The sequence below is a fragment of the Mastomys coucha genome, unplaced genomic scaffold, assembly GCF_008632895.1.
Source record: "Mastomys coucha isolate ucsf_1 unplaced genomic scaffold, UCSF_Mcou_1 pScaffold6, whole genome shotgun sequence".
Taxonomy (NCBI): domain Eukaryota; kingdom Metazoa; phylum Chordata; class Mammalia; order Rodentia; family Muridae; genus Mastomys; species Mastomys coucha.
Genome location: NW_022196912.1, coordinates 51,752,908 through 51,778,693, shown reverse-complemented (window position 1 = coordinate 51,778,693; position 25,786 = coordinate 51,752,908). Strand labels below are relative to the sequence as shown.

The following is a 25,786-nucleotide window of genomic DNA, read 5'->3' as shown; positions in this document are numbered from 1 at the left end:
TGAGTTCAGGTGTGCACTGAAGCTAGAGTGATAGATCCCCTGGAGTTGTGAGTTCTGGGAGTCTGACCCTGTCTTCTGCAATGGCCCTGTGCAGTCTTAACTGCTAAGCCAAGCTCTTCAAATTTGTCTTCTTTCTTTCTTTCTTTCTCTTTCTTTCTTTCTTCCTTTCTTTCCCTCTCTCTCTCTCTCTCTCTCTCTCTCTCTCTGTCTCTGTCTCTGTCTCTCTCTGTCTCTCTCTCTCTCTGTCTCTCTCTCTCACTCTCTCTCTCTCTCTCTCTCTTTTGAGATAGATTCTGTTATTTAGTCTAGGCTAGTCTCCAACTCATAATGTTCCTGCCTCTGCTTTCCCAGGGTTGAGAGTATAGCTATGTACTATTAAGCTTGACTTCTAGATACAATTCTCTTGTCCACCCAAATATTTCAGAATGTTTAAAATACATGAAGTATGTAGAAAAGAAGAGCTTGAGACTGTAGTAGTTCCTTCCATAAATTGTTTATGCTTTATTTGGATAGGGTATCGATGCTGCAGTCTCAGATTTACTTGTTGACACTTTTTTGTAAACTGTTTAGTTTACTTTTATTTGTATAGTTTAAAACAGAGTCTCCCTGTGCAGTCTTGACTGACCTGGAACTCACAGAGATCTGCTTGCCTCTGCCTCCAGAGTACAGAAATTTAAAACGAGCACTACCACACAGGTCTTAAAATTCTGGATTTTAAAAAGAAAAATAAAGTAGTATAGTTTGGAGTGGAGGGTCATTTCCCATACTAATTTTTAAAAATGTTTCTGGAAATGCATGCAAGATTGAGAAGGATTACAAAAGTCATAAAATCCATGAGTGTTTTTTGGATAGTGAGGTTTAAAGGAAGTACAAATAGGTTGGAGTATTTGAAGAGAAGGTATTTAACTAAATTGTTTAAGTAACTTTTATTTTTTTGACACATACATTCACTTAACTGTGAGAAGTTTTAGGCTCAAAATGTATGGTAAATTTGAAAATCTTTTTTTTTGGGGGGGGGAGGTAGGGGGATTCGAGACAGGGTTTCTCTGCATAGCCCTGGCTGTCCTGGAACTCACTCTGTAGACCAGGCTGGCCTTGAATTTAGAAATCTGTCTGCCTCTGCTGCCCAAATGCTGGGATTAAAGGCGTGTGCCATCACTGCCCGGCTTGAAAATCTCTTTTTAAAAGATCTGTTTTACTATTTTATGAGTGTTTTGTCTGTGTGTATGTGTGTACATGTGTGTGTGTGTCTGTGTGTACCTTGTGCATGTTTGATGCCTTTTGAGGGCACTGGATTCCGCTGGACTGGAGTTACAGGCATTGTGAGTGCCATTTGGGTGCTGGGGTCCTCTGCAAGAGCAGTAAGTGCCCTTAACAGCTGAGCCAACTCTTCAAGTCCTTAAGAATCTCTAAATTCTATTAGTAGAATTTCTATTGGTAGAAAATACTATGAAATAACCAAGCCTTTACTTCTGGCTTAACAGTTGAAACACAGTAGTGGGTGCCTTAAAACACATCAGCTGGACTGTTGCATCTGATATGATACTTTATTCTATGCAAGGGGGTCTGTTAAAAAGTGCATGATATACTTCTAATATTCTAGTTAGAGGTGCGGAATCAGGATTCAAGATGCAGCAAGCAAAGTGATGAATCTGCTATTGAAAGGCTTCCTACCTCGTATTAATGCAAAAAAAAAAAAAGTCGCTAAAACCCAGGACCCCACTACAAGAATAAAGATTCCTGATTTCTTTTGCACATATGTATTCATAAGGCTTATTAGTATTTCAAAAACCCTGTAGACTAAGTCCTCTTGATCTGAAATCTGTCACAATTACAGGTTACAGTTCTTACCGATGTTGCGAGAAATAGGTTTTTATTTGCTATTTCTAGTCTTTCACTAATAATGTTTTTCCTTTCATTGCCATCTTGCTTGTTCTCAGTAAATCCTTCATTCTTGTCGTCTTTCTTTCATTCAAACGAGGCCAGGTGCTTCGATTTGTTTTATCATCTCATTCAAAATGGTGCCACGTCATCCACAGGGCAAGAAAGGAGGTGCTGTCATTTCTCCTGCCAGCGTGGAGCCCCGCCCTCGGCTGCTCACCTAGGAGGGGGGAAATGACACAGAGGCCACAGTCTCGTGAGCCAGAGGCCCCACTCCCTCCAGACAGTCTAGGTCCCCTCCTCCTCCTCCTCCTAGTCCTCCTCCTCCTCCGCAGAGCTGCCCCGCCTCTCCCGGATCCAGGCCTGCGGAGCGCATTAATTTGCATATCTCTACCTTTGTTCCCTAGCAGTGGCCAATCAGAGTGCAGGGCGAGACGGGGCGGAGGGGCGGGGCGCGCTATCGGGGGATCTGCTACCGCCGCTGGTTGCAGAGCGGGTGGGAGCCGCTGCGGGCGCGGCACTGCAGCCCTGAACCTGAACCCCGAACCCGAGCCCCGAGTCCAGCCCCGGCCACAGGCTCCGGAGGCCAGGGTCCAGCAGCTACTCGCCCAGCCTCGCGGAGGACGCCTGCCCCGCAGGCACCCGCTAGCCCACGCGCCACGATGGTGTGCGGGGGCTTCTCGTGTTCCAAGAACTGCCTGTGCGCGCTCAACCTGCTGTACACCGTGAGTAGCCCGCGCCCGGTGGCACCTGCGGGGGCCGTCGGCCTCTTCCCCGCTTGAGTATTCGCCTGTGCCCCATCCCGCGCCCCTTGCGGGCTTCCCACGCCCCAGCTTCGCCTGCAGCCCCCGCCCGGGACCCCGAGTCTGCTTGTCGCAGTCTCCGCCCGTCCTTCATTGTGGCGCTCGCCCCTCGCCCTGCTCTCTGCAGCCCTTCACTTTCGCGTCCCTCCCCACTCTCTCATCCCTCCCCACCTTCCCATCTCAATCCTTCTAGCCGCACGCTCTCGCCTGGCCATCCCATCTGGAGGCTGGAGAGCAGCCTGGGCTTAGGGGACAGGTTATAGTGGGGCCTGGAATGGACCAGGCGGCCTGTGGATGGCGCGCTTCTGGCTCAGCTCTGAAAGCTGTCGTTTGAATTGAGGCCATCGAGCAGGTTCACAGGATATCCGCGGCTTCCGAAGTTTGTTTCGTGCTTACATAAAGTCCCTTTGTTGATGTTCCTGCCTGTTAAGTCGCAACTCGATGCTTTTCCCATGCCGTCTTCCTCCCCCTTTATGAATGTTCTAGCTCCATTTTAGACGAAATCCTTCAGTATATAGTCCTCCACCCAAGTCGTTTTTATTTATTTTTTTCCTCCCTGTTTATCAGCATATGCCTTCCAGTTTTAACGTGGAAAGCTCAGTTTGATTTTTTTTTTTTTTTTGAGGCATAACTGTGTCTGAACAGCAGGAAGCCGGAGGTGATGTTTATTAAAGACCTTCACCACCCCAGCCTTTTTATTTGTCATTTTGTTATTTATCTATGGCAAGCGAAGTTGTCTAAATTTGATACCGGTAAAGACCAAAAAAGGCTAAGTTTTCAAAGGCTAAGACTAAGTTTTCAAAGCTGGTAGTAGGAGAGTCTAGACTGGAACCAAATTGAGGAATCTAGACCTTTCCACGAGCTGCCTCTCCTGCGTGGAAGAAATTTCCTTTTGGTCATCTCCTTCCGTCGGAGACTTGGTCTCTTCTATAAATACACCTGGCGCTTGCAGCACCCACCCTGAAAACAAACCCAGTTTCCTTGCATTAGCAGAGCCAGGCCATCTGGGCCAGCTTAGGTTACATTTATGGACGAGAGAGGCCACTTGTGGTTGACAAGCAGAGACACCAGGTCACGGGTCATTTTACCCTTTTTTTTTTTTTTGCTGGTGTGTGTCTGAAAATGATGGCAAAGCTTTGAAGGCGAGCCAGAAATAGGCATCGATGGTGGTGTATGTTTTTTCTGGCTTGTTCTTAGGAATCGAGTCAACATGTTCACAAATGCTATACACTTGGAAGAAAAATTCTAGAACACACAGTGAAACAGCTCCTTGAAACTAGAGATACATGTCAAGTTTCTCACTGAAGTTCACCTGTCTGGTGTGAGGCATGCTTACCACATTGCTATATTGTAAATTCCCATCCGTTCTTGAACTGTTTTCTCTTGTTAACATGAATGGTGTGCTTAGAACGTCACGTTCTATTTTGTACCTGAGTCCCCCTCCCCCTTCAGTGATTCAGTCATCTGTTTACCTGATTCTCCATCTTACAGTGTCTGCTTACACACAGTACAATGTACAATGGCTGCCTCTGTGCGTCTTCCGCTATCTGTAGACATCAATGTGCAATACATACATTTAAACAAACAAACAAACAAAAAGAACCTTTTTTTTTTTTCAAATCAAGTAATATTGGTCTCAAGGTACATTGTTTCTAGCAGTATTTACCGCATGCCATGAAAGTCAGGAGAAAGAAAAGTTGACCCTAAAGAGATATGTTAAGATTATTTAATATCTGTCCTAAACTATTGACCTCCAAAGTATGTTTTATTGATTTTTTTCAGGTAAAACTTAATTAATTGGAAATTCATGGGACTATAAATATGGCTAGGCTTTTTAAAGTCCTAGGCTGTTTTAGACAAAGGGACAATAAGTTATTATCTAAACATTTCCTCCTAAGCATTGCAAATAGGTTATAATTTAGTGAATGTAGCAGCGGGAGGTGAGGGTAGATTTGATTTTTAACATCTAGTTAAACATAAACACCTGTCTCTTCCTCCACATTTTAAGATTAAAAAAAAAAGTGTGATTGCTAGCAGAGTTGAATTTGAGGATTAGGAGGTATTTTCTTTTTAGGATGGGAATAAAAAGACCTTTGTAGGTTCTACCCTGGCCCTTGGTAACTGCCTGCATTCTGCTCAATGCTGCAGGCGCAAAGATGAGCTCATTTCTGCAAGTGTTAGGACCAGGATAGCCAAGTGTTAGGACCAGAATAGTGACTTCATCACCATTACTTTGAAGCATTTCCCGAGGAATTTGGGAGTTCTGTCAGCCAAGCTGTGTGCATCCTCAAGTGATCTAACGAGCCAGAGATTTATTTCTCAATATGACCAGTCTAGAAATAGAAAGCAGGTCCCTAAAACAAGTTGGGAATTCAGTGACCATATATAGTGGTTAATGATGGGTTTTTCTTTTCTGCCATGCATCCTTTAACTGAGGGAACACCCAGTACTAACATAACCTTGGGTTAATGTACTGTGCGTAAACAGACTGTACATGTAGATGAAAAGGGGAAGTCTAGTCGATATGTTGTAAGGGGGGAAAAGAGCCACTTGCTTCAGAGCTTCCTGTATTTAAAGATGACGAGTTTCTTCAGTCAGTAGTGTTGATTGGTTCATGATGACGTTAGTCGCAGCCTAGAAATGCAGAAGCAAACCAAACTGGACTCTAAAGTGACTATGTTTTGGTGAGGCTGCTTCTCATTTACTGCATATGGTCTTGAGGGCTGTATTTTGCCAGTAAGCTTTTGTGTATTTACTGAAATCCATGGGGAATGAATACATATAGTAGCTATTTTGTGCCCTTTTTGAAGGATCTAGTTGGGGATGTTAAATGATGTCTAAGGGCTTAGACACCATAAAATTTAGGACTGCGTAAAATCTTTCTGAGTTAGGAATAAAGGAGGGATGTTTGAATTGAGGAAGTTTGAAGAGATAGTTTACAAGTCTCTTTCATACTTTTAGGATGAAAATATAAATTAAAATTAGTTTAGGAAATTAATTACTTCATTTATTTATTTTTAGACAGGGTCTTGCCTAGTCTGGCCTGGAACTTAACTATGTAGCTAAGGCTGCCCTAAAACTTGGAATCTTCCTACCATGGCTTCTTTTATTCTTTCAATTATTTAGCAGTTTATTAAAATGGTTAATCAAATACCTAGGTCCCTATTATACAGAATTCCAAAATTTCAAGGGTAAAAGGATAAGTTTTATATTCAGTTATGAAACAGAATTATATATCTCAAATTCAAATTGGTAGCATTTTAAAACTGTCTCCAGGTTTCATAGGAAGAGCTGGGCAAGGTTTCGGGTATTTAACTACGATGCCAGCCATTCAGATTTTCACAAAAAACTGAAATTTCAGAGTCCTCTGTGTCTAAAGTTCCTGATGCTTCATTTGAAAGTAATCTCAAAAATCATCACTCTAATGCTTCTTGTATTCGAAATCACTGACTCAGTTCCTTAAGTGCCAGGGTGGTAGAAATCTACCACCGTGCTTTATAGTATGTTATGTTTTTACATTAATATGTTTACTTACACGTATGAGTGCTTATACACAAACATGCCTGTGTACCATAAGTACTTAGAGCTAGAAGAGGAATGGGGTCCCTTGGAACTGAAGTTACAGATGGATGTGAGTCATCGTGTTGGATGGTGGGAATCGGATCTAGTCTGCAAGAGCACCCATAGCCTTTCAACTACCAAGTTATCTCCCCAACCTCCAAAACTGTTTTAAGTCAAAATATTTTCATAAATGTTAAAAAATAATGAAAATCTATACTGTTGTTTATGCTAGATTATAAGATATGAAGTAAATGTGTTAAAATATGCAACATTTTGAAAATTTACTTTTTCGTCCTGGTACTAGTAATTAATACCAGAGCCTGTACCCTTGTTGAACACATGCATCCCCTCTGAGTTATGTTCCTAGCCCTGCATTTTGAAAGCTTTTAATACATTTTCTGTGATTAACTGCAAAAGAGAATGTAACCTTAAAACAACACCAACAACAACACCAACAAATAAGTATCTGGATAGGTGATTTTTGTAAAATAGAATCAAATAGAGAAATATGACCCCAAAATGCTATTCCTGTACTTTGGCCATTCAGAGTTGCCCTGCCAGGCTGACAGGAGGCAAAGAAAGGCACAGAATAATTGAAGTTAGCTCCCTTGAGCCCACATGGTGGGAGGAGAAAATGGACTCCTCCAAATTCTCCTCTCACCTTTATAGAGATGTTGTGCTGTGTGCCCTCACTCCATACACATAGATCCATAAATTCATAAACGTAAAAGAAGCTTGCGTTGCCAGCTTCTGGGTGGTAGTTCATTTCAATTAGCACTTGGGAGGCAGAGGCAGGAGGATGGCCACAAGTATGAGGACAACTTTAGCTGTACAGGGAGACCATGTCTTACCCCCTCTAGACCTGAATAAAAGAGAGAATTGCATGGTGGTTTTATATCTGTAGGAAAGGTATGGTTTGTTAATAACCACTTTTTCATTTAAACTATAGGCATGGTTTGATTGATAATGTAGACGGTTTAATATGTGCCGGTTTTAACTTCGGAACATAATTAATAAAGTTAAAATCAGAAATTTCAGAAGCTATAGTCTTATGTGTCTATATATGTTCACTTATCTAAAAAATCTTCCCAAGTTTTTCTTTTTCTTTATTTGAGAGTCTTCACTGTCTAGCTCTAGTTGGTCTTGAACTTGCTCTCTTTCTGCTTCAACCTTCCTATACTAGGACTTCAGGCATTTCTTACCATGCTAGCTAAGCATGCTTTCTTCTTTTGTTGGTAAGTTGCCCATTTTACAGTTTTTTTTTTCTCCTACATTAGTGGTTCTCAACCTTCCTAATGCTGTGACACTTTAATACAGTTCCTTATGATGTGATGATTCCAAACCATACAATTGCTTTTGTTGCTACTTCATAGCTGTAATTTTGTTACTGTTTTGAATAGCAGTGTAGTATCTGTGCTTTCCTGTGGTCTTAGGTGACCCCTGTGAGAGTTGTTGGACCCCCAAAAGGGTTGTAACCTGCAGCTTGAGAATTGCTGCTCTGTGTCTTTGCTTGCTTTGGGAAGAATTCTCTTGAAACATTGAAAATTGCCCCGATCTCTATCATCCTAAGACATAAGTGATTGTCTGTTTTTGGTTTTTTTGTTTGTTTGTATTTTTCGAGACAGGGTTTCTCTGTGTAGCCCCAGCTGTCTTAGAACTCACTCTGTAGACCAGGCTGGCCTCGAACTCAGAAATCTACCTGCCTCTGCCTCCCAAGCGCTGGGATTAAAGGCATGCACCACAACTGCCCGGCGTGATGTCTGTTTTAACATGTCTAAAATATGAATGTTGTGTTAAGAGGAGCCTGAGGCCCCGAGCTCAGTCTTTGGACCCTCATGGTGGAAGTCCTGATTCTTGCAAGTTATCTCTGAACATCACATGGGCACTGTGGCTAGTGTGTATTCTACCCACCCCACACAGTGAATGAATAAATAGATAGATGTAATTAAATAAAATTGGGATATATTTTATAATAGAATGAAACAAAAGTTCATTAACTGATAGAAAAATGTCTCTGGATTGATTCAGGAACTCAGCTTTTCCAACTCTACTCCTAAACCAAGCAGCATTTTTTTCCTTAAATTTACAGTCCTTTCATTTGCAAATTGATAATATTTTATTCTTCCCTCATTGTATTTTGACGAAGATAATTTAGTGTGTAGAAAACACTTAATACTTAAGTGTAGAAACACTTATGTACCACAGAACTGGAAGTAAGTCCCTATAGCTTCAAGTATGGAAGGCAAATTATTTGAAACTTTTGAATTACAAACTTGTGTTTTATAATCAAAGATTTTCAAGCCATTAGGATTTTGAGACAGGTTGCTAAATCAATATGTTCCAGGAAAGGAGAGTTCACATCCATAATAAAAACAGTCTTTTACTTTTAAGAACCTAATGACTGCCAGGCAGTTGTGGCACCTTGCCTATAATCCCAGCATTCATGAGGCAGAGGTAGTCTGTATTGAGAGGTTTGCTTTCCTTAAAAACTCGGTTATGTTATGTAAATATGGTTTTGTTTTAATCCCAGGTGTGAGCTATGGGGCTGCTTCTGAGTACCCACAGCAGTGACTGTTTGCCTCGTGAGTGAGTGAGTGAGTGTGTGTGTGTGTTTGTGTGTGTGTGCTCTAACAGGGACATAATTGTGCCAGCTGTAGATAGTTTTTAATTCTGAGGACTCTGGAGAAGGCATAAATACCAGAGTCCAGAGACGGATGAGAGCTCTAAAAAGGAGGGATGGTGGGGGGTGCTCAGAAGAAGGGGGGAGGAAAGAGGGAGAGAAGGAGGAAGATGAAGAAGGAGGAGGAGTCAGGGTCACTGTTCCTCATCTTGGTTCCTGCTCCTGCTGATGCTATTGCTAGTTGGAGATATCTTTCCTTAGATCACAAGGACACTGGACTTCGGGCATAGGTCGTTAGTCATTGTAACACTCTAGTTTGTGAAGTTTCTGAGAAAGGGGACTTACAAAGTTACTGCTGTAAGAGAAGCTTGGGATAGAATGCTAGCTAAAGTCAAAGAAACAGACAAATTCTGGGCCTGTGTTGAGGGCGGGACCAACACAGTTTCTAATGGACTGAAAATGGGGTGCTGGAGAAAGAAGTAAATGGCAGATGACTCATGTGTTGTGGCCTAGTCTCCTAGAAAGATGGAATTGCCATTAACAGGACCAGAGAAGGTTCAGTATTGGATGTGATCCAAGAGATCTTCAGGCAGTGCTGTTCACTAGCTCTTGAGGCTAGCAGCGTTGAACTTCAGGGGAGAGGGCTACCAGGAGGTACCATTATGAATGTTAACAGAGTTGTGATGGGATGAATCAGTAAGTCAGTGAAAGTAGCTGGAGAAGGGCAATGGTCCACTGATCAAAGCAATGACATTACAAGGTCTAGGTAACCAGGTAGACTCTGCAAAGGGGCCAAGGAAGGAATATCTGTTTAAACAGGAGAAGAACTTGATAATAGAGGGTTTTTTTGTTGGAGAAACTGAATGTAACACAGTGTCCAGGAGATGGGATTGAGCCTGTGTGTCAAGTGGTGCTGATGAAGGGACTAAGACCAAGTTAGCTGTTGCGTGCAGGCAATTACCACCACTCCTGGGTTATTCAGTGTTGGGGGCTGAACCCAGGGCTTGGTGCATGGTAGGCAGCTACTCTGCCCCTCATGCTCCTCCCTGGACACTAATGAAAGGATTGAGCATAAAGTCACTGAAAAGAGCTGTTTTCCCCCTAGCCTACTTTTATTTAAACCAACATTCGTAAGGACATGGTCCTTACTTTAAGACATGGTCCTTACTTACTTAAAGTAAGGACCATGTCTGCATTGTTTTCTTTGCTAAATGTCTAGTGCAACCTTAGCATTAGTTTTTGAGAGGCAGCTATGCTTCCTCTATCCCACCAATTCGATACCCAGCATTAGCTACTAAATGCATAAGTCAGCACGGGCTGTTCTGCCAGTAACCCCACCTCTTTTTTGTAACTGCTGCTCTGAAAAAAGGGGGTGGGATTTTGTCAGCAGCTGTGGTTGCCATTTCAAATAATTGACTCTGGAAAAAGTCAGGATCCCTTTCTGTTCCCTTTTATGTAATTTCATTACAGGAGTAAAATGCTTTGCTTTTGTGCCTCCTAAGCTAAAACAGTGGTCCTGTAGAGAACCCCCAAGATATGTGCAAAAGCACTTCGGTTTTGTGTCATTTGTGGAATCACAATGAGGAATAAACTGGGATTTTTGGCTTCATGCTGAATGCCTGGCTATTTAGTAATATTTGGATTATTCATGGGCGTTTCACGTCTTCAACCTGGTATTCTATATTATAAGTATGTCAGTGTGCTTGATCTTTGAAATCACAAGTTCATGGTAGAATGCTTGACCCTTGGGGTGGGGGAGGGTGGTTGGAGGCCTTCATTTACTTAAAAGTCACATTCTGGATGACATTGTCCATAATACTGTCGCACGGTTAGAATAGTATTTTAAGGTTTATTGCCTGCTATTTCTCCAGAACTACTACTACTTGTTTATTTTGAGATAGGGTCTCACTTTGTGGCTCTGGCTGATCTGAACTTGCTGTGTAGACTGGTGGGACTCAAACTCATAGAGATCTGCCTGCCATTGTCTCTCATGTACTGGCACAGCAGATATGTAACAGGCTGTTTGGGCCACCTCTCCTTCCTTTCTTTGTATTTATTTTATTTTAATATGTGTGTGTGTGTGTGTGTATGCACGCACCATGTGCGAATGTCTGCGCTCATGTCTGCCTGAGTAGAAATATGTACACCTCATGTGTACAGGAGCTTGTGAAAGCCAGAATAGGGTGTCTGCTCCCTTAGAACTAGAGTTATAGAGGATGCAAGCCAGCATGTTGGTGCCCAGAATCGAACCTGGCTCCTCTGGAAAAACAGCAAGTACATTTAACCAATGACCAATGTGTCACTGGGGGTGAGTCTTGAGGTTCCAAAGACCCTGCCTGTTCTCATACAGCCCCTACTTTTTATTTTTCTAATTATTTAAAATGTGATTTATTTTTATTTTATATGTCTAGGGATTTTTGCCTATATGTATGTCTGTGTAGCATGTGCGTGTCTGATGTCTGACGAAGTCAGAAGAGGGCATCGGGTTCTCTACAAATGGTTCTGACCCTTCATGTGGGATACTGGAACCAAATCTGGATCTTCTGCAAGAGCAACAGGTTTCTTTAACCACTGAGCCATCTCTCCCCTCCCCCCCATCTTCCCCCTCATCTTTTGAGACAGGGCTTTGTTTGGTAACCATGACTGACTTGGAATTTAATATGTAGAGCAGGCTAGCATTAAGTATATGGTGCCTATCTTGCCTCTACCTTCCAAATTCTGGGGTTACATGTACACCCTTATTCATTTTGTTCTTGAATGGTGTGGATATTTGATTAAACAATACAATTTTTGTATTACATATACAATCTGGTACGTGGTTGGACTGAGATTCTTTCCCTGAAATAATGTATAGATTGGAGAATAAGCATTTCCTAGTACATTCATGAGGAACAGAAAGAATCCTTCATCCAAAAGTTTGTACTGACCATCTCTTCTGCTCTAAACATTTAGCCAAGTACCTGGAATATAAAATCAACACATGTATTGACTGCAGGCACCTGAGGTGTGTAGGCTCCTCTAAAGAAGACAGAGATGTCTGTGGCTGGGGAGTGGTAGTTAATAACGCACCTCCAGACTGTTCATATCTTGGATCTTAAGACCAGAGGAGTACAGACTTAAAACAAGATAGGAAGGATGCCAGCATGGGAATGAGCTAATTGTCCTGGCTTCAAAAGCCTTAATCATCATATTAGTATCTGTGGTGGTTTGAATGAAAATGGCTCCTATATTTGAACATCTTGTTCCTGGCTGGTGGAACTGCTTGGTAAGGATCAGGAGCTGTGGCCTTTGTTGAAGGAGGTGTGTCATTAGGGGGTGAGCATTGAGGTTCCAAAACCCCTGGCTAGTCTCAGTTATCACACTTTCTCTCTACCTCCTACTTGCTAATAAGGATTTAAGCTCTCAGCTGCTACTCTAGTGCCATGCCTGCCTGCCTGCTGTCCTGCTTCCCATCGTTGTTCACAGATTCACCCTCTGACAATGTAAGCCCTCCATAGATAACTTACTTTGGTCATAGTGTCTTATTATAGCAATAGATAAGTACCTATGTGTTACTTTTGCTACTATGTATTTTACTCCATTTTATGGTGCCGTGATAGAAGATAACCGACTAGGTGAAAAGGTACTCCTCACAGTTCCTGTTGGGTGAAAAGTTTAAATCAAGGGGCTGACACTTCACTGTCTCCTTATATAGAGAAAGGTCTCACATGGCACAAGAGCAGTGTGCTGCTCAGGCCCCTTAAATCCATCATCAAGAGCTGACCGCAGGACCACATCTAACCTGATGCCTTCAGAAGTCCCATTTTCAGTTAGGTCTCTGAACCAGCATTGTGGTGCTGTTCTTTGGCCTGTGCTGTCCTGAGCCTTTGTTGATAACATCTATGTCCCCTCAGGGTACAATGGCCGAGTCACGGCTTAGTCCTCTGGGGATTTACCCAGGAGAAGCTACGGCTTGATTTGGACACTTGCATAATCTTGCTGTTGTGTGCCTTTTCCATCCCAGCTCTTATGACTCCTTCTTAAAGCTCTTTTTATATATCAAGTTCTCTTTGTTTTAAAGAGAAAACAGGAAAGGCTGGTGCTTCCTGCTCATAAAAGCACAACTTTCAAGGAGTTAACAGGGCTATCATCTGTTTTTATCATTATTCTACCTCCCAGAGGAAGGAAACTATTTGTCATAGGTCTAAATTTATTTTCTATTACAATTGCTTTCATAAGAACACTGTTATTATTCTCCAACAAAAGAATCTTTGCAGTTTCTTTGTCTACCAAGGCATAGTGACAGGCTTAGACTTTTTAATTATGTAATTTGAATTAATTTCATTTGAATCTGTAATTTTTAGATTACTAACTTGGGACATATAATCTCATTATCCTTAAAATTGTAAAGCAACGGTAACAGTTAATTATCACTGCTGAGAAATAAGTTGTTTCATTATTGAAAAGTCTCCATTTTTAGTAAAAGTTAAATGTGATAATCCTATCTTATAGGTACACTAAGTATCTTTAGGTATTTATTTATACTATTATTTCATTATATTATTAGGTATTAAATTATACCTAAACATATTTAGATATAATTGAAATATTCAATGGGATTATTTTGGTAAGTTTCAGTTATATGTTACAAATACCAGATGTGTACGGCCATATACATTATTTTCAGATCATTTAAATGAAAAGACTTTAATTTATTTGGGGGTTTTGTTTTTCCTTTTTTGTAAAGATTCACTTTTATTTTTAATTATATGTATGTGTAAGTGTCTGAGTTCCTATTTGTGCACATTCACACAGAGCTTATGGAGGCCAGAAGAAGGTATTGGATCCTTGGGCCTGTTGTGAGCTGCTAACATGGGTGCTGGAAACTGACCATGGGTCCTCTGTAAGAGAAGTATTGACTTAACTGCTGAGCCAGCTCTTCAGCCTCTTTTTATTTTTATTTTTTTAAAAAGCTTTACTTATTTTTTACTTTATATATATATATGAGTATTTTGCCTTCATGTATATATGTGCATCTGCTTATGCAGTCCAAAAGAGTATGTTGAGCCCTTGGAACTGGGGTTACAGATGGTTGTGAGCGCTTATGTGGGAACCAAACCTGGGTCTTCTGCAAGAACAACAGGTGCTCTTAACTGCGGAACAGTCTCTCCAGTCCCTATTTTTTGGGTTTTAATTAGATACGTTAATTAGTTCGATTAAGTTCATATTCATGCAATTTCACTGTTTGCAGTAATAGATGCAGAATTTGTTTTGCATTGGAGGACTGAGTCCCCATTCCTTTTGGGAATATCCTTTACAAATGATGATGCGTATTTGTGTGTTTGTGCTGGTGTGTGCAGGGGAGGGGCCTCCGGTGGTGTCTCGGTTCACATTTCAGACTGTTTAGGTGTGATGGACCTAGGGGTGTTCATTTGTTTGTTTATCTTTGTGCTGGCAGTATAACTCAGGGCCTGAGACACACTGGGCAAGCGCAGCCCTGGAGCTGTCCGCTGCCCCTGGGAAGCGCTTTTTGCAGTATGTGCGTGGAGAGTCAGGAAGCTATTGCTGGTGGCACTCAAGTTTACATCTCTTGTTTGCAAGCCTTCCTTTTTTTCTCCGTGGAAGCGAAGTATAGGAAGGAATGTGAATGGTACTTGATGACTCATCGATGGATCCACAGAAACTATTTGAAAGATTAACAAAAATATTTTCACTGAAGTGCTGGGCTTGGGAGGCAGTAAGAGCTAAGGCTGGATGAAAGAGAATGGTCTAATTTATAGGGCAAAGCAAAGTGGAAGGTGTTAGAGTTGTTGCCCATATAAGAAACTGCTAGTAACATTTCATAGTTTACTAAGTAGGTATTCCATGTACATAGAAGATAACGTGGTAGAGTCCTGTGCACTTAGCAGCTGAATGGCACAGATTTGTAATAAGCACACGTTTGTTTCTTTTGAAGGTTGCAAGGTGCATGGGACCTCTTTCATAAAGGCGGTTCTATTCACTGAGATGTAAAGCTCCAAAGGTCTAAAGAGCTCAGGACTTGGGGGGATTCGAGTGAAAGCTGGCTCCATAGAACAGCAAAAGTATGACTGCTCTTGGTTTTCTCGGGTGTCTTTTATCAGAGAAATTTTGTGGGATTTACTTTATTCTTAAAAATTAATGTGTTTGGAGAATGTTACTTTTTTCCTTCTTTGAATAAAAATGTTTGTCCCCGCTGCTTGTCTGTCAGAACCTCCTGGCGTATGGATAAGTTGACGCGTTCAGTATTTTATGTTTTCTTTACCTGAGGATGGCCTCCAAATTCTGATCCTCTGCTTCTACGTCTGAAGTCCTGGGATTCTGAGTGTGTACACTACAGCCGTGCTCTTGCTTTGGCCTACCTGTCTCCTCCCGATCTCTACTTTTAAGTTAAAATTTAAAATTACATTTACTTATTGGATGTGGGCATTTGTGTGGCTATGCATGTGTGGAGGTCGAAGGGTAACTTGCGGTTCTTGGTTCTCTCCTTCCACTACTTGGCTCCCGGGGATTGAAACCAGGTTGTTGGCTTAGCTCCCTTTACGCCCCTCTGGTCCTCTGTTTCCTTTTGCTTTGATGTATTTAGCTCCTTTTCAGGTTTACACCTATAAAACACGACTCCCCAATTTGCTTTTATTTATTTTTTTAAATCCTTTTAGTTAATTTTTATTTTGGGGCTGTCCTGGAACTCACTGTGTAGACCAGGTTACAGAGCTCTGCCTGTCCTGCCTCTAGAATGCTGGAATTAAAGGCATGCACCAACATGCCCCTCTTTAGATAATTTAAACGTCTTGCTCTGTTGCAGCTGGTTCTTGGGCACTTTAGGACTGTGTGTCTTTCTCGTAGATTTCCTCTTTCTAAGGCGATTTGAGAATTTTGATTGATAACAGTTAAGCTCGTCATTTTAAAACCTGGGACTGGCTTGGGGGGTTGGGACTTGTATATCTCTCAGGAGTCATTTTAGTTTGCTTCTCTGAGGTTTTTTTCCCTCACCCCCTCAGTCATTACAGCGGTGGTCAGTTTTCTCGTGATTTGTCTGGCCAGCAGAATCCTAGGTGTGTGGAGATTCAGTGTCTAGAAGACCTGATGTTTCTTTTTCTCAGATAGCCTTTGAGGATATCCAGGAATCTTTGCAGTCTTTCACAGTACTTTACTGTGAGAAAGGAACATTCTGGAGTTCCCAGCTGTGCATGGGGCTCAGTTCCACTTCTCAGTTCTGCTTGGGGTAAAACCAGAGTGTCTTTCAGACTCTTCTCAGCCCCCTGCCTCAGTCAGCTGTAGTCCACCAGCTCAGCCAGGACGGTGAAGGCTTTCAGTTCTCCTTGCTTTGGGGGTGTCAGGGTAGGGGTGGGGGCTGTGGGATTTCCTGTAGTTTCTCTGAGTGTACTAAAACCGGTTTCCTTTGTTTAAAACCGTATTTCAGCAGGAAGAACTGTTGCTTGATTTTAATGAGTTAATCAGTTCATTGGCATATGTTTATATTGTTGTGTGAGAGTGATCAAGTGCCATTGTGCTAGAAGGACTTTTGAGAGTCGTTCTCTTCCCTTCAGCTTGACTCCCTGGGGAGTCTAGGGATTAAACTCAGACCTGAGCAGCTAAGAGCTTTTAACTACTGAGCCGAACTTCCACACCCACCCTCACCTCTAAAACTGTTTTAGTTAATTAATTATTTAATTTATTTTTGAAATGTTTTGCCTGCATGTGTGTCTGTATACAATGCCCTAGAAGTGGGCATTGGAGATCTCCTGGAACTAGACTTACAGATTATAAAGTGCAATCTGCTATGTGGATACTGGAGAATCAAGTGTGGGTCCTCTGGAAGAGCAGCAATTGCTCTGAACGAGTGAACCTTCTCTTTATCCTCCCTGCCTTTCTTGCTTTTCAAGGCAGAGTCTTATAATGTAAGGCCACCTGTTAGCTTAGTACTCGGTACATAGTCCAGGTTAGTCTTGAACTCTTGGAAATCTTCTTGCCTCAGCCTCCTAAATGGCCATGATGCCCAGCTAGGAATAATTCACGGTACTTCAGAGCCACCTGTGGTAAACCAAATAAGGCCTGTTCTCAAAGACTCTGTACACTAACCTTGGATTCTAATGAGTCTGTAATCCGATGTTCAGTCTATTTCCGTTATTCTAACCAGACAAACGTTCCAAAGCATGGAATGTTTCCTGTTTTTAACAAAGTACTACAAGTGTAATGGCCTAAAACAACAAGTTGTGTGCCACACCACAAGTCAGAAGTCTGGAGCAGGTCTCTGCTGCACTTGCTTGGGAAGGAGAGTGTTGCCCAGCATCTGATCCTTGCATTCCTTGGCATAGAACCTATCCCCCTGCCTTCAGTACTAGTAGCATGCCAGTGCCTGACCACTCAGGCACCATCCTGCTTCCCTCAGCAAAGTCCTTTTCGGATTCGGACCCTCTTCCTACCTCTTGCTAGGACTCTGAGACTATTTCAATCTTATTCATATAATTTAGAATCAGCCTATTTTGAGATTTGTAGTTTAATCCCAGCTTCAGAGCCCCCTTGGTCAATCTGATATACTCATCTTGTGGACATCATGGTCAACTCCTGTGGTCAGAGGGGATTGCTTGAGTCAGGGAGGGTCGTGGGAGTCAGGGGGACACCTCATCTCAAAAAGGGGAATGCACGTTCTTTAGTGAGCCTATATTTTCTTTGCATTCTTTGGCTTATTGTGTTTACCTACTTTTGTTTTGTTCTGTTTTTAATTGCATTATACTGTGACATACTTTGTAAAAAAATCTCTTGACATAGTAATTATTTGTCCTCTTATTAGGTTTCAATCTTTTCTCTACTGACTTCAAGAGCAAAAGCCGGTAAACTATAGCCAACAAGCTAAATCCATCCCATATTTGTTACAGCATACTAGCTAAGAGTGGTTACACACACACACACACACACACACACACACACAAACACACACACACACACTTAAATTGTTTGAATAGCTGCCTTAATGCAGATGCATGGTGTTTTATTTGGGAGTTCATTACAAAAGGATATTTGTTTTAATAGCCTATTTCATTTTCACTTGTGTGTGTATCCCAACACATGTATAGAGTTCAGAGAACAGTTTGCAGGACTGTAGGAGTTCTCTCTTTCTACTGGGTGGGTTCTTGGGATTGAATTCCACTTGCCCAGCTTGGCAGCAGTCACATCATCTTGTTGGTCTGGCTTCACATTTTTAAATAGTCAATGAAAAAAAAATCAAGAGGAAGGAAAATACTTTGTGATACATGAAATTTGATGTAGAATTCACAATGTAAAAAGAGGTGTTGATGGTTGAGGAAGCCAAGACAAGAGAATCATGACTTTGAGGCTAGCCTGAACTACCTTACCTTATCACCATCACTCTAAAACCCTTCCAACAAAAATGAAGCTAACCCTAAACCAATAACAAACAAAGCAAAGCAAAACAAAACAAACACAATGTTAAAAGTTCAGCCAAACAAAGCCTATAAAATAGAAAAAACATGGGGCAGGTGTTAGCACATCCCTGCTCATTCCTTTTGTACTGTGTGTCTCCGGTCTGTGTACAATTTCGGAACAGGTTGTGGCAGGGGCTGTGATGTACTCAACCAGGCTAAGTGGCAATAACAATTTCTGACTTCTGTTAAGACAGGTATGTGCTGTCTTTCAGTCTTTAACTTCCTATTTAAATTTAAAATTTATTAATTTAATACCTAAGAATATTTAACTTTTAACATTCTTAATGTTTAAGGATCCCATTAATGTAGTAAGGATTTGGCATGGTATTGGAAGGATTCTTTAAAGCTGTGTATGTGCGTACATGTATGCTATCCAACGTGCATGTGGAAGCCAGAGGATCGCTTTGGGGGATTGGTTTTTACCTTCCACCTTGTTGAGTTGGTGTCTGTCTGGTTTCTGTTGCTGTGCTGTGTGTGCCACTTGGCCTGAGCCCTTGCTCTGACCCTCTTGTCTTCTGTCTGGTGTCTCCCTGTAGGAGTGCTGAGATTACAGATGACACCACTGAGTGCTCCATTTTACTGGGTTCCAGGATCAGACTTCGGTGTCAGGCTTGTGTGGCAAGTCCTTTTACCTGCTGAACTATGTTCCTAGTAAAGAGTGATTGTTTTTTATGTTAAGGGAAATGCAGATTGGAGGTCTTGTCCCGTGACTTAACCCGAGTTAGTAAATGAGCCCCTCTTGTCCGGAATTTAATGTTAGCAGATGGGATGTGTGATCTGTGTCACCATGGACACAGGGTGCCATGGTCCCCAGTTGTTTGGTCAAATGCTAGTCTAGATACTGCTTTAAGGGTATTTTGAATTATAACCATCATTTAGAATCAGTTGACTAAGCCAATCAGACTATCCTCCATAGTGTGGGTAAGGAGCCTTTACCTCCACTGATGTTTCCAGGAAAAAGGGCTTTCCAGTGTGTTGGCCCTTGTTGTGTGTGGCCAGACCTTCAAAATGTCTCCTGTCTGAACCTCATTTTCTTTTGATTGATATATATATATCAAAAGACTTTTGATATATATGTATGTTATATATAATATGTATGTATTTTACATATACACACATATATATGCACACACACACACACGTGTATATATATGACACTGTAGTGATGCTGAGCCAGGCAGAGGTGAGGCCCTTCCTCACACCCCCCTCAGGCTCCTTTTGCTGGTTGTGAAAGGGAATGTGACACATTTGGGTGTTACAGAGTCAGAAATAAGCTCACTCGTGAAGGGACAGAGTGTTGTTTTCTCAGCTCACCACTGTTTAAAATTGTGAGGAGACTATGAGGAGATGACGAAGCAGAACTGACAAGGAACAGCTGAGGAAGGGAGATGGAACCCAAGGGAGTGTGTGTGTGTGTGTGTGTGTGTGTGTGTGTGTGTGTTTGTGTGTACGAGCTTCTGTGGTAGTGTCACCTGAAACTAGCTCTGTGGTCTCACAGATGGCTTCTTTTTCTTTTCCCCATGTTTTGACCAAGATTCAAAAAAGAAAATGCTTTGGGTAAAAAGGGAAACAGATGTACAATATTTAGCAGTTTTGTTTATATCTCTATATAGGTAAATAACTTTTCAAAGTGTATATTGCTTTGCACATAAACAGTGGCATATGTGAACAGGGAAAAAATCAAATAATAATTTATATGTTTCTTTTTTTATTTATTGTTTTTTTATTAGATGTTTTCTTTATTTACATATCATACAATATCTCCTTTCCCAGGTTCCCCTCCAAAAAAAAAAAATGAAGAAAAAAAAAATAAAAGGAAAGACAGTCCAGAGACTGCTCCCCCTAGGAATCCTTCCTATATTTAATCATCAAATCCAGACACTATTGAGGATGCCAGCAAGTGCTGGCTGACAGGAGCCTGATATAGTTATCTCCTGAGAGACTCTGACAGTGCCCGACTAATACAGAAATAGAGGCTCACAGCCATCCATTGGACTGAGCACAGGATCCCCAATGAAGGAGTTAGAAAAAGGACCCAAGGAGCTGAAGGGTTTGCAGCCCCTTAGGATGAACAACAATATGAACTAACTAGTACCCTCAGAGCTCCCAGGGACTAAACTCCAACCAAAGAGTACACATGGGGGGACTCATGGCTCCAGCAGCATGTGTATAGCAGAGGATGGCCAAGTCAGTCATCAATGGGAGGAGAGGCCCTTAGCCCTGTGAAGGTTCTATGCTCCAGTGTAGGGGAATGCCAGGGTCAGGAAGCAGGAGAGGGTGAGGTGGTGAGCAGGGGGAGGGGGAAGGGAACAGGGGTTTGTTTTTTTAATTTATATGTTTTTAAACAGAGTTTACCAGGCCTGTCGGTAATGTGATGCTAGAAAAATCTAGTGTTGAATTTCAATTTTTCTAAACTGGGCATCACACTACCTCATTGCTCCCAGAGATGGTTGACCATATATTGAAGGTACTCAGAGCGATTCTGCTCTCTAAATCCTCTTCCACACCTTCTCTGAAACTGTATTAAGCTATCTATGTCTTCTAGGTCTCATTATAATCCTTATGTGGTTTACCATTTATTTTTTTTTAAAGAATAATTATATCTTTGCGTTTTGTAAGCCTGTCTTACACACAGGTGTATTAGCTCTTTAGGTAGTGTTTGAGAAACCTATACACACAATGACTGGAATAGAACATGATTTCTCCTTTCTCAGCTGCCATTTCACTTCAAATACCTATTTTAATTTTAATTTTTTTAAGATTTACTTATTTATTTTTATGTGTATGAGTACACTGTAGCTGTACAGATGGCCATGAGCCATCATGTGGTTGCTGGTAATTTAACTCAGGAAGGCTCACTTCGGCCCGGCTCACTCCAGTGTAATATACTGTAGCTGTCTTCAGACACACCAGAAGAAGGCATCAGATCTCATTACAGGTGGTTGTGAGCCACCATGTGGTTGCTGGGATCCGAACTCAGGACCTTCGGAAGAGCAGTCAGTGCTCTTACTCGTTGAGCCATCTTGCCAGCCCTCAAATACCTATTTTAATCTTGATGGCTTTAATGGTGTCTTGCCTGTCTATGGTTTTACATACTGGAAACAATTTTCAAATGTTCTCCAGGGCTCAGGCTCTGATAAGTTCCCAGGATACATGGAGGTTAGAGCCTAGGAGAACTTAGGTTTGCATTGCCTTTGGCTCCTGGAGAGAGATAGGGGAACAGATTGTAGTACAAGGAAAAACAATAGCTTCACATCTGAGGAACACAGCTTGTTAGGGGAGGGAGGATTGGCTCAGCCTTTTGGGAGCCAGAGAACAGAGGGGGTTGTAAAGCAAAAGGTGATTTTCATTTGAGCACATCAGAATGGTGGACTGAGGTGTGCTATTCCTGGGCTAGCTTACAGTTGCTCCTGTATAGGCGTCATAATCCCGATGACCTCTGAGAATGCATGGTTGCTCTCTGGATTATTATTAATCTTTTAAAATAAGCATAATTGAGGATTACTTTAAATTCATTAAAACAATACCATTAACTGAGCCTTGTGGGTTTCAGTCAGCTTTATCTATGAGTTTCACATTCATGCCTTTGACGAACTGGTTCAAAAATGGTTTCATTTTTCTTGTTATTATTCCCCTGACAATTTGGGGAAACATTTGCAAGGCAATTTGCCTTGGCATTGCCCTGGCTATTCTGAGTCACCCAGAGATGGTTTGAAGCTTGAAGGAGGTTATCATTACATTATGTACAAATACGACACCACTTGAATGTGGTATATGTGGCAGATTCCACAACTGACACCCTGGGGATCCTGAGAGACAATTGCCATTGTAGGAAAGATGCTAAGACGTAAATACCTGACTAGTGCTGGCGCTATAACACTGAATGTCTCATCTCGTCTCCCCATTTCTCCACAGTTGGTCAGTCTGCTGCTCATTGGGATTGCTGCTTGGGGCATCGGTTTCGGGCTGATCTCCAGTCTCCGAGTGGTGGGTGTGGTCATTGCTGTGGGCATCTTCCTGTTCCTGATTGCCTTGGTGGGGCTGATTGGAGCTGTAAAACACCACCAGGTGTTGCTATTTTTTGTATCCTTTTAAAAAACAATTTTTTTTTAAACTTCAATCAGGTGATCATTAGGGGATTCATTGCCGGAAAGCAACTCCTAGAAAGGCAATATCTGAAAACAAAAAGTCTTATGTTTCCTTATCCCCAACACTTCCTCGTTTGCACCCTAACCTAATCTGTTCTACAAGTTGGGCACAGTTCTGATTTTCTTTTGCAAATTCAGAGTTGAGTTGAACTCATGGCGTGACTTCTAGGCCTTCTTAACATGTTAATCTTTGCTTAAGAATTCTACAGTGTATTCTCTAGTCTTAGTTTTGAGGAACCTTATACATTTGTCTCTATTTTTTATTTTGCAGATTTCAGAATTTGTATTTCATTTTGGATGTAGATTAGAAATTTTCTTCCTTCCTCCTTCCCTCCCTCCCCCTCCCTTCCTTTCTTTCTTTCTTTCTTTCTTTCTTTCTTTCTTTCTTTCTTTCTTTCTTTCTTTTTCTCTTTTCTTTTGTTGTTGTTTTGTTGTTTTGCTTTGTTTTTAAGACATGGCCTCTGTAGACTAGGCTGACCCCAAGCTTGGGCAGTCCTCCTGTCTCTGCTTCTTAGGGCATAGGATTTCAGGTGTCACCCACTATGCCTGGTGTATGCAATTATTTATATTTTTCTAAACGGATTTATAGTTATAGTGTATCAGCAAAGTAATAATTATGTGTATCACTTTGACCTGTAGGTATCATTGGTCTAGTTTATAGGTGAATTGCTTTGAGTGTCCTTGAAAGTTATGTCCACATTCTTGCTTTACGCTCTTGCAGAGCATTTGCAATGTCCCTGGCAGCAGATAAAGGCACTTGCTGCCAAGTCCGATGACCAGAGTTCAATCCCCGGTACCTACATAGTGGTGGAAAGAACTGACTCCTGCAAGATATAGTCCTCTGCATGAACACCGTGGCACATCTGTGCCCTAATGTATGTACATACACACTCATGCATGCATACTCCCAACCCTCACACATGCACACATACAGTGAATAAATAAGTGTTATCATAAAAAAAGTCCTTAACTTGTAACTCTCAGTATATGATTATCCTCCTACTCGTATTTATTGTTCAGTTTTCAGTATCATGTGCTTGTTTAGCTCTGAATCGGGAGCAACAGGTAAGGAAAGGGTTTTTTGTTATTGTTTGTTTTGTTTTTGAGATAGGGTCTTACTGTGTAGCTCTGGCTGTCCTAGAGCTCACCATGTAGACCAGGTGGGCCTCAAACTCACTTGAGATCCACCTGCCTTTGCCTCCTGAGTGCTGATATCAAAGGCATTTGCCACTATGCTCAGCTAAGTGAAGCTTTTATTCAATTCTACTTTATTACAATACCACATATCGTGAATATGAAAATGTTGGGAGAAATTGAATAGAGACTAAAACTATTTCTCCTTGTCAAGAATGTCATTTTACTCCCTCAGCTAAGTCGCTTACTGCTAAGTGGCTGGTGGAAATGATTGCAGGGAAAGATGGCATCAGGGCTTCGTAATTTGTATCCACAATTAAGACATAACTCTCACTGGGTAAAATTTGCTGTTGTTAAAAGATGGTTCCTGTCTTTCCCCACTGGTGGGCAGTTGCTGGAGGGTCTGAGGTTTCCTTCTATGAACTACTCCTTTCAGACTCTTAATTTATAAAGAAAATATGGGTTTCTGGCTCAGAGCAACTGAAACTCTGTATTGTTACATTTGTGCCTTTGAACCAAGTCCTGTTTTTAAGTTGGTTGTGGAAAAAAAAAAGCCCAGGATTTCAAATAATACCTTAATTTTAATTTATTTTTTTATTTTTATTTTTTAGATCAAGGAATAAGCTTTTGAGAAGTTGTAATAGTTTTGAGTTTGATTTGATCTATGTTCTGCTCCCAGCTGCAGGCTGGCCTCTGTATGTTACATGGGGATGATAGAACATTTTAACTTCTTAGGGTCAGCTGCTGGAAGTCGGATGGAACAATACGGCAAGTGCTCGAAATGACATCCAGAGGAGTCTGAACTGCTGTGGCTTCCGAAGCTTTAACCCAAATGACACCTGTCCAGCTGTAAGTCCAAAAAGGTTTCCTCTAATGTATTACATGCAGTTTAACCATGAATAACAGAGAAGTGGTCTTTCTGATGCCAAATTATGTTTCAAAATTGTTCGACATAATGCCTCTATTGTATTTCTCACATGGACTACTGCCACATTTGTTTGTCTGTATCCCGTGAGATGCATCACATTATACTGTAAAACGAACAACCGGAGCACAGAGGCCTGACTCTTGGGTGATTCTAGATTTTTGTCCCGCTGCTAATTGAGAATAGCCATCACATGAGAGTCTCTGGCGGAAATGAGGTGTCAGCAGCCACTGAGACTCACCCAAGGCTTGCTGCCTACCACCTTGCTCTGCGGTCGTCTGTAGACCTTGACTCTCTGTAGTTGTAGGATTACTAACCCTGTTTGCTTAGTGGCCGTCAGCTGGTGTCTTGGTGATGACCTTTTATTCTCACCAGTTAACTAGTATTGCTGTGAAGAGATACCATGACTAAGACAACTCTTACAAGAGAAAGCGTTTAATTGGGAGGCCTGTTTATAGTATCAGAGGTTTCCCATTATCACCGTGGAGGGGATCCACACAAAATACAGGCATGGTGCTGGAAAAATAGTTGAGAGCTATATTTGGATATTTGGATCTACAGGCAGACTGTGTGTGAATGTGTGTGTGTGTGTGTGTGTGTGTGTGTGTGTGTGTGTGTGTGTGAGAGAGAGAGAGAGAGAGAGAGAGAGAGAGAGAGAGAGAGAGAGAGAGAGAGAGACTATGAGTCAACTCTGAGCTTAGCATGTACTTTTTAAACCTCATAGAACAACCTCAGTGACACACAAGCCTGTGGGGTATCATTCTTATTTAGATCACCACAGCTGGGCATCACTTACAGTGCAAGCAAGTTAGCCAGAGAATTACTGTTTCTTACACAGTGCAATCTAGACATCTACCAATCACATTCCCAGTTTCTAGAAGGGGATGGACTGATGGATCCTACAGAGCATATACAGGAAATGACCGTCTTAGAAACTTGCACACAATTTAAAATGTGTATTCACATTGGATGGAGCACCCTAGACCTGAATTTTTGCTGTGTTTTTAACGTGTTTTTGTAAATGTACTCTGAAGTAGCATGTCTTTTCTTTTATCCATATAGAGCTGTGCTAAAAGTAGCAAGACGTGCTCCTCATGTGCCCCCATAATTGGAGAGTATGCTGGAGAGGTTTTGAGATTTGTTGGTGGCATTGGCCTCTTCTTCAGTTTTACAGAGGTATGTAGCTGGACTTTGGCTCCTTTGTGAAGTTTTCTCTCTTCTACCCCATTCACCAACTCCAATACTAGATAGAGAAAAAGAGGAATAGAGGA

At 41.6% G+C, this 25,786-nt stretch overlaps 1 protein-coding gene across 1 annotated transcript in view; it reads left to right on the top strand.

The window, feature by feature from the left end:
* The first annotated feature begins 2,332 nt into the window (after positions 1 to 2,332).
* Positions 2,333 to 25,786, top strand: part of Tspan13 (tetraspanin 13) — a 29,833-nt gene continuing 6,379 nt past the window's right edge. Inside the window, exons 1-5 of the mRNA XM_031356058.1 lie at positions 2,333 to 2,606; positions 22,224 to 22,391; positions 23,441 to 23,521; positions 24,326 to 24,439; positions 25,578 to 25,691. Coding sequence (XP_031211918.1) covers positions 2,544 to 2,606; positions 22,224 to 22,391; positions 23,441 to 23,521; positions 24,326 to 24,439; positions 25,578 to 25,691 — 540 coding nt within the window. The 5' untranslated portion in view covers positions 2,333 to 2,543. The remainder of the gene's footprint in view (positions 2,607 to 22,223; positions 22,392 to 23,440; positions 23,522 to 24,325; positions 24,440 to 25,577; positions 25,692 to 25,786) is intronic.